This window comes from Carettochelys insculpta, chromosome 11, assembly GCF_033958435.1.
Source record: "Carettochelys insculpta isolate YL-2023 chromosome 11, ASM3395843v1, whole genome shotgun sequence".
NCBI classification, from domain to species: domain Eukaryota; kingdom Metazoa; phylum Chordata; order Testudines; family Carettochelyidae; genus Carettochelys; species Carettochelys insculpta.
Genome location: NC_134147.1, coordinates 25,984,674 through 25,993,839, shown reverse-complemented (window position 1 = coordinate 25,993,839; position 9,166 = coordinate 25,984,674). Strand labels below are relative to the sequence as shown.

Sequence of the window (9,166 nt, the reverse complement as noted above, 5' to 3'; positions counted from 1 at the left end):
GGGAGGAGACTTGGGTTTGGGGTTCATGTAGTCCCCTGCCCAGACTCCGGTTTCTGAAAATCAGCTCCTGAACTACAGTTACTCCCATTGAACAATGCGCAACCACATCCGCTGCATTAACATTTGGCCAACACCCAACCAAGAACCATTCTTCCTTCCATTGGGCACTGGCTTTCCTCAACCAGTAAGAGACAACACGGGTGCAGACAGGAACCGGATGCAGGAGGCAACAGAAGCGTGCTCAGGAGCCCAGCTTTCCAGACGTCTTTATTCCTTTGCAAGTTACATTTACATTAGTGATTAAGAAAATACAGCTCCCTTCTGACCTTCAGACACTGATAGGGAAAACAGATTTAGTCCTAACAGGGCCATCTGCTAGCCTTTGCTGCCAGAACACTGATTTAATGAGCCACCCACCCTGTCTAGGCTACAGGGCCACCACAAAATAGATCCCTTCCTGGGCTTCACTCGCACATCGCAGGTGGGGCCCAAGCCCACCCCACATGGACTTCAAGTTTTGTTCATCTTCTAACAAACAGCTGCCCGAGCGTTTTGGTTTCATTTCTTAGGGCTTCTGTGCCAAGCGCTGCCCAGCCCGGCGAGGGGACCAATGGCTCCCGCAGGGCAGTGCACCGCAGTACAGATCACAGCCCCAGGACAGGTCCTGACCACGGCCGTAACACACAAAGAAGAAACAGATGAATCCCTTTCCTTAGAGATGCAGATTCTCCACACTTGGGCATATTCACAAACAGAGCTACTGGAGACCAGGCTCAAGCAACCTGCCGGCCGTTGGCACCCGCGAAGGAGGTACAGCTAGGCAGAATTAATTGCTACTAAGCTCAAGGCAACAAATCCACAGCTTTTAGATAGGGCGCACCCCACTGGCCCTCGCTACAAACACACACCTCTGTGCAGTGCAGCAGGGGCTGGGAAGACATTAGGAGACATGCTGCAGCTTTCGGCGAGCAGGACGCATCTCAGCACTGAGTCTAGGCCAGACCGTCACCCAGACAGCGGTTACGACTCTGCCAGCACGGTGTGCGAGAAACTCCCACCTACTCAGCGCTACGTAAAGCGGACTGGAGGAAGCGGCTGCTGGCCGAGGCTGTTGGGAGCCCAGCTGCTGGGCTGCACCCAGAGAGCAAGCGCAAGGCTCAGCAGACAGCGCCAGGGATGAAGCTAGGTAGCTCGTTTGCCAGCACTGCAGCACACGTGCACTAGCAACAGAAAACACAAGAGATGTTACAAAAGCTTCTTCCAAACACTGGCCTCCTCCACTTGGTAAATGCAGGGAGAGACGGGAAGGCGGAGCAGGGACACTCTTCGCACTTCGGGACTGCAGACCCCAGAACTGCTCAACGCCCAAAGCCATCCAGCATCCAGGCTGGTAAGTCCCTCACTAGCTGTCCCCTCCTGCTAACACACAGCTGAATAAGGCCCTCCTGCCCCAGCTGGGGCACAGTGCCAGTGCCAGTCGTCCTCTTCCATTCTGGGTAACGACTCTTCCAGAGGGTCACGCTCAAGAGTGGTCGTACAACACCTGCTGCCAGCATGGTCAACTGCTGACACTTCTACAGGGCCTGCCTGAACCCTCGGCCTCACCCGGAGGAACAATAAGTATACGCAGGACTGGAGTGGGGGTGGGGGAAAGTGTCAGCATGAGACATGTTTGTTCCAAGTGGCTCTTTCTCAGTCCAATCCCACGGGCAGTTAGCTGGTTCCCGGAGAGATTTCCGGGAATTCCTTATACATTTCCCAGATGATCATTTTGTCCATCTGGCACTGCTGCCCCTCCTCTTCCTCAGCCAAGATGCGCTGCAAGATCCCTTGCAGGTCAGCCAGACGATGCTGGTGCTGCAGGTAGGGTGTGGAGCGCATGATTGCGTGCATCAGAGACAGATACTCCATCCTCAGCTGCAGTGGGGAGAGAGAGCACAAGGCAGTAGTTAGAGGAGATCAACAAGCAGCGCAGCTTCCACAAAGCATTAGCAGAGGAACAGCTGCTGCTGTGTTACCCTCAGGAGCGAGAGTCCATTGTAAACATCTGCTTTGCTGTGGGACTCATTAGTACCTCTGCAATCTCGGTGCTTTCCCCAGCACTCCTTACAACAGTTCCAGTAAGAGATCCCGCTCATCTCCATCTAGTGTGGGGCTAGAGCCAGGAACTCCCTTCCCCTGGGGCGTTCCCAGAGGGAACGAACAGCAGCCAGAGTGGGGAGCACCCACAACAACTGAATCGAGGGAAACGATTCGCAAAGCCTATGCCCGTCTGTGAGTGGACAGAGCGAACGTTCATGGCTCCCCCATTCACACCTGATCCCGGCTCCCTGACCACCAGCTGCAAGGCTGGAATGTAAGGGGCTCCGAGGGAACTGGCAACAATGCCCTAGAAGCAGTCTTCCGTCAAGTGCCTGGACTGGGCCCTTCTGCAGTGGCTACAAAGGCTGATGGGTCCTGCCCCACACTCTGGCCCTGTTGCCAAAGAGCACCCCTGGCCTCGAGGTGCTGAGCTAGCAATGGGCTGTGGGACTCCAAGGTGTCCCTGGGTTGCTTGGCCCAATGCCAGTTCTGCCAAGCAGGCTGAGGACAGGAAAGAAATCCCTGTTACTCTCCCCAGAGCACCCATTCCTCCTCAGGGCCATTCTGCTTCACTGCCAGAAATCACCTCCTATCTTCTCCACCAGGGCTGTGGGTAGCACGATGCCCCCCCTTCCACCGCCCTGAAAGCTCTTCTGCCCCAGGAGCCAGCCCTAGTCCCTCTGGCTCAGCACCTTGTCTCCAGGGGAGAGATCCGCGATCTGCCGCACCGTGATGTCGATCATCACCATCATGTCCGTGTGGTAGAAGATGTTTGCAGTGTCCTTGCTGGCAAAGATGTCCTGCAGGAACTTCAGCACTGAATGCGGCGGCTGAGGCTGGTGCTTGAAGATACAAACGGGATCATCTGGAGGCCGAGGCAGGGAAAGGAGGTTGTCAGGGAATAAAAAGAAAGACTTAAAAAAATCGAGAGTCAGCATTTGTTCAAGTTCTGCAGCCGCCTCCCCGGGGGTAAATCTCAGCACCGAGACAGAGCTGGGACTTGAGGGCCATGTGCCTGACTGCAGGAGTTTTCCCTGACCTATGACAGCTTTCCCAAAGCCCGAGTTCAGACAGTCCAGCAGGAGTGAGAGCCACTGGGAGCCAGGAAGCTGGGAGAGCACTGGCACACAGCACGCCTAAGGTGGGGCTGCGTAACTGGGGGGCATGGCTCTGCAGTGCATGGAGCGGAGACCAAACACATCTTAATCTAAGTATCGCCGTGTTTCACTGACGCGCCCCACAGCCAGCTCCTTGCTTCAGCACCATCCAGTGCCTCCCACTACACGCTGATCTCCCTCAGCAGCTTCGCTCTGCTTTCGTAATTGTGCCGCAAAACCCTCTCAGCCGCTCCCCCCGTCCAGCTGAGTTTGTACTGGAAATGAGCTTTCCCATGGAGACCGGCTGAATAACTTACCTGGGAGCAAGAACACCATAAAGACCTCCAGGTTTAAATAGGCCAGCCGCCTCCCTTCAGGGCAAGATAGTCTCAGTCTCTCTCTCACACCCTCAGCCCCCCGCCCCCCGGGGGGCTTCTGAAGCACACTGGCCCCTCTCCTCTGCCCAGGGCTTTTCTTCCGGCGGAACACAGTGGAACTGGATTCCCCCACCTTTCTTCCCGGTGCCACCATTTTGGAAGTCAAACACCTGCTGCCAGCATGGTCAATTGCTGACACTTCTACAGCGCCTGCCTGAACCCTCGGCCTCACCCGGAGGAATAATAAGTATATGCAGGACTGGGGAAAAGTGTCAGCATGAGACACGTCTGTTCCAAGTGGCTCTTTCTCAGTCCAATCCCCCGGAGGACGGGGTGGCTCCGAGCTGCATGTGGCTTTTTAAGGAGCCATCAGCGGCTCCTGCCACTCACTCTTCCAGGTCCCTGTCGCACTGAAAGATCAGCACTCGATTTAATTGGTTTAGTGGCTGGCAGGAGGGTTCTGACCATTAAACCAATTACATTGAGTGCTAGTTTTTCAGCCTGGCAAGGCGCTGGAGCTGCCCCTGCTGCACTGCTGGAGGGCTTGGCCGGAAAGGAGCAGCAGCATGAGGAGTTCCTGTGCAAGCCGGTTAGTGAATCCTGGGTGGTGGCGGGGGCGCAGTTTGGGGCTGTACAGGAGGAGCTGGGGGGTTAATCCTGGGTATAGAGGGGAGGTGGTTTGGGGGGGGGGGGCAGAAGGGGGCTAAGCCACATGTGAGGTGCAGCTCAGGCCCCGTGTGGGGGGCTAAGTCGCCAAGGGGTTGTTTGTGCCCTGTACAGGGTGGAGGGTGTTGGGGCTGAGTTCTGCCACTTCTCCGCCCCCTCCCCCCCAGCAAAAAAGCCCTGCCTCTGCCTAAGGGGAAGGGGGAAGCTGGAGACTCGCCGAACAATTTCAACTCCTGCTGGCTGCAGCCGCTTATAGGGGGAGGCTTACGGAAGTCAGGTGGAGGGGCTGCATGCAGTCTGACCGACGCGCCCACGGCCCACGCTTTACAGCCCAGGAAAGAACGGAAGCCAGAAGAAAGAACTGCCTGTATCACAGCTGCAGGGCGGGTTATTTCACAACAAGTCCACGAAGCACCACTCTGGGAGCAGGGCCCCCAGGCTCCAGAAGGCAGGACAAGGCGCCGTGTGATGGCAGAGCGCCAGGGAGCGATACACGACAAGGTGCTGCCTGGGAGCTGTGCTCTACATGTTTCACATGAGGGCTTTAGGAACACGGGGGGGTTTAAACGCTCGACTGGAGCTGACCAATCAGGCGGGTGCTTTGAGAAGGAGTAGGTACCTGTAATCAACCTTAGAGGAAAGCTCGCAACAGACCCACAGCCTGGGCAGCTGATCCCCAGCTGGGGCAATCAGGAGAGAACCAGAGCTCAGGCAAGGAAGGCAGGTGACCCTGCATGGAGGGTGCAAAGGCCACTGCAGAAGGGGCATGAGGACAAGAGGAAAGCAGCTCCCATGGCAGGGAGGAGCTAAGGCTGCTGTGCCCCAAGCAGGATCTGCAGAGTTCAAACCTCACATCTGCGCATGGTGAAGAATTGTTATGGATTCCTCTTTTACAGATGTTCCCCTTATTATTTAGGTGGCTGGGGTGGAGGAGTAGGACTGGGCCAGCACCGGCAGCTGGGCTGCAGAGACCATCCTGTGCACCTGAGAGGCCCCAGACACCAAGGTATGAGGTGCAGAGCAGGCTGAGGTCACGGTGGCTCTCTGCACAGCCACGGGGCTGGCCACGCCCAATCCCTGCAGCCACATGGCATGGGGAAGGCTGCGGCCCTGGATCAGCGGAGCAGGGACTCCTAGGAAGGAGGAGCACTTAGCTGCTAGGGAGGCCGTCCCACTGCTTAAGGGTCCCTGCTGGGGGACTCTCCTGCACTGCTGGCTGGTGAGTGAGTGGGGGGCGGGGGCTGGTGACCCCTGTTCCCTGCCGCGTGCCCACTTGCAGCCAGTTCTATTTTAAGTGTATTTCGGTGTTTTACTTATGGCTCTCAGTGGAAACCAAACCCGGCTGAGCTGAGCCTCGCCGCTGCCACACGAGGCTGCACCTGCGCCAGCTCATGGACCCGGGGGGACCCGCTTGCAAGCATCAGCAGAAGCCATCGGCAGGGCTTCATTTCAGACAGTTTCTTCCTCAGGAATGCAGCCCTGTCCACCTCACCCTGAGACTTGTATGGGAGTAGCAAATCTTCGTGGAGCTGTGAGCTCATCTGCCAGCTGCTCCCTCTGGCTGACCTCTCAATGCAATCAGCCTCATCCCTGTAGGTCTGTGCTGCTGTTAACCTTTCCCCCAGGCTGGGAATGCAGTAAAGTTGCAGAGATACTCACCTCCCCTGTTCAGAAGCAGGAGCACCTTCTCTGTGAAGGTCTTGACGTTGGAGTGCTTGCTCACCGTCGTCATGATCACATTGTGTTCTGGAACTAAGAGAGGAAACGGGCTCACTACCAACGATGCATCTCTTTGCAGCAGATTTCAGGTTGGTTTCAGTGAACAACAAAGGAAAAGAAACAGAACCCTAAGCCTGGCTTCCTGCTGCCAACCTGGGAATCGTTGGGGTGTCACGACCTGTGCTCCGAATGAGAGCCTCAGAAGGCTGGATGGTAAAATCTCTTCCCAAGTTAATGCATAAACACTCTGGAATTTACACTGTTGCAGCTGGCTCCCACCCGAGGAACAGAGCAGTGTTCCCTGTAAGCCCGGTGCTTGTGCAGCCACTCTGGAGGGTCAAATGCTACCTAGCTGACTAGCAAAGCACCCACAGCTAGGCTTTTGTTTCTACTGGTGGTGGACATTCACATGCTTTGGTGCACATAAGAAAAATGGATTCTGCACAGGGATGGAAAAGAGTAGAGGGAACACAGGAACACAGCAGTCTTTGCAATACTCTGCAAGGCTTCTTCTTCTGAAACATCACTTTCCTTCTGGTTTAGATCCAACACCAGAAGATTCGCCCATCCCACTAGAAGCTATTCCTCCCTATGCCAGGTCAGCAATCTCCATTGCTTTTCAGTTCTCGGGAAGTAGAAAAGGGCTGGGCATGGGCTTGTATAACTCCCACAAAGGAAAAGCTGGGGCAGATGCAATACACCCACTAATGACCCCCAACCCTCAGCGTGGGGCAAGGGGGGTTCCGGGAGGCAGACAGAGCCGTTTTTTGTAGGAGATGGCAAACAAATTTGAGCAAGACCTAAATGTTTGCAGGAATACTTGGGTTAATCTGCGTGGCCTGGCCAAATTCTTACGCGAGTTCCATTGCCTCTAAGTTACATGTGAATACAGATTAATTCATCTCTTCCTGCTCTGAACCACCGGGTGGAACTTTACCCAAGTGGTTCTGTGTGGGGATACATCTCTATTGTTTAGTTTGTAAAGTACTTCTGGGCCCTTCTGGCTGAAAGGAGTTAATTTATGAACAGACCCTAAGGAAGTTTTAACCACCTCTGCACTAGTGAAGTGCTGATGCTCTGAAATTTGGGCATAAAAATTCAACATACTAACAAGGCACCTGAACATCAGTTAGCCAGGTCTCAGATAGGAGCATGTTACTCTGCTCTCAGCTTCTTGCTGTGCCCCAGGTGGGAAGGAATCCCCCAGAAACGCATCGCCCATCCGGTGTTATTGCCTAATTACAGAAGCCAGCAAATGCACTGGGTGACAGTAAGAACGGATAACAAAGGAACGCAACGGAGCGCACATGCACAATCAGTCTGTGTGAGAAACTTTCATACACAATTACAAACAAATCACCACTACCCAAATGTTAGCAAAACAGAGCACAAAACAGGGGAGCTATTGGACACGTCCCAGCTGCTTTAGCATTCCCTGTCCATGAAGCCAAGGCATCATGCAGAACAGGAACAAGGAAAGAACTAAAAGACAAGTCCAACCTAGCAACAGGGATCTTGCATATTCAGGATTAAGCAGCAAAATCCAAGATTAAATCCTAATGTTACACTTCCATCTTCTAATGATTACAGACTCCCAAACTCTTGCAAACAGCAGCAGCTGGGAGAGTTAAGCTTCTTTCCCCAAGACTAGATCTTTTGACTATTTGTAAGGAGCTCAAGATGAGGGAATTCAAGGCAAGATGAGGGATCAAGAAATGCAGGAGAACATGTTCATGAGGCTAACCCTAATGCATCTCCATTTAATGAGATTCAGGAGTCAGAGCCTGGGAGTAGCAGCAGCTCTGCCAATCGCCTGAGGAAGGCAGATTAGTAGTTGAGCTATTACACAGCTACATGCCCACTAAAGTAGTATCACTCCCCTGTGAGACGTGCTGGTGAAGTTAACCCCTGCAAGTGCAAGGCACAACATCAAGCCCCACCAAAAGAACTGACAGAGTGGAGGGAATGACGTGGGTTCGGATGGCTTGGCCTGGCTCAAGGGGTTAACAGGTTTGTGACAGGCTCTCATTCACCTCGTCACGTTTTCATCTGGAACGCCAGGTGGGGTTATATTCCCCGACTCCATCCTAACCAGAGGCCAGGGAATGGAGGTGGCAGGGAGTGAGTTCTCTCTCTCTCATGTGCACCTGGGGGCGTCTTCCTGAACAGGGAATTCAAATCACTGCCTGCCCCCAAGGCACTCTCTCTCTAAGGCCTTGCTCAGGGCTGCAATGGAAGGCTTGGCAGGAAGAGGGAATGAATAAGAGAAGGAAGCTTGACACGTTAGCACAGAGCACCCTTGAGGTCAAGCGACACCTCCTGGAGCCCACCAGCGGCTTGTTATGTGAGGGGAAAAAAAGTAGTGTCACTGACCTGGAATGTGGAGATTGAAGGCCAGAAGGACATTAACAAATAGGTCAGGCAGCTGCTCGGTGGTGTCAGAGGGCAGCCCATCTTCAATGACATCCAACAGGAACCGGACAAACTGAGAGCTGAGATGCTCTGTGTGTGAGGAGAAAGGGACTTTCAGGTTCTGCTGACACACACACCCCGCCCCCGATGCAAGACATCCCCAATTTCAGCCACTCAGGAGGTGGCGCCCTGGTCAGGGGGTGACCAGCTGTGGGGTCTTAGTAGCAGGAGATACGACTGGCTCAGGAAAAGAGCTACACAAATTTTACAGCAGTGCTGGGAGCAGCGCACCTGAGGAGCAGTTTTGCTGAATACATGCACTCTCCAGTTCCATGCTAGCTGCTGTCCCAGCAGCACACTCCCCAGGGAATGTGAGCAACATGAGCAAGAGGGATTTATGTTCTTGCCTGGCAGTTTAGTTTACTTAAAATTAATGCAAGTCATTAGTAACAACCTAACTATTAGGAAAGTGCTGCAGGCCATAGAAACAAGGGCACCGGTGGGGGTGGGGGTGGGGGTGGGGCAAGAATCGCATGGTTACGACAGGGAAAGAAGCGTGTTTCTGAAAGCTTGGAGAGGTTCATTCTGTGCTCCCCATTCTCCTGACTCAAGAGACCACGTACCTCTATTGCCAAGTCCAATGAGCTGGCTAAGGAGATGCCTACACAACCCTCCCCTCCAGCAGCTATGCTGCTCAGGGATGTGCAGAATCCCTGCCTAATTCCTGCAGTGAACATCTAAGGCCAAGCGCTGCTGAAGCTGGGCCCTGTAGTGTTTCACGGGCTAATGACCCCGTAGGTGTTTTGGCAACGG

The 9,166-nt window shown here is 54.1% G+C and overlaps 1 protein-coding gene across 1 annotated transcript in view; it reads right to left on the bottom strand.

Annotated features, from left to right (window-relative positions):
• Nucleotides 1–255: 255 nt before the first annotated feature.
• Nucleotides 256–9,166, bottom strand: part of NCKIPSD (NCK interacting protein with SH3 domain) — a 92,805-nt gene continuing 83,894 nt past the window's right edge. The window contains exons 10-13 of the mRNA XM_075005143.1: nt 8,315–8,443; nt 5,882–5,974; nt 2,775–2,947; nt 256–1,917 (exon numbers count right to left, since the gene is read on the bottom strand). Of these exons, the coding sequence (XP_074861244.1) occupies nt 1,714–1,917; nt 2,775–2,947; nt 5,882–5,974; nt 8,315–8,443 (599 nt within the window). The 3' untranslated portion in view covers nt 256–1,713. The remainder of the gene's footprint in view (nt 1,918–2,774; nt 2,948–5,881; nt 5,975–8,314; nt 8,444–9,166) is intronic.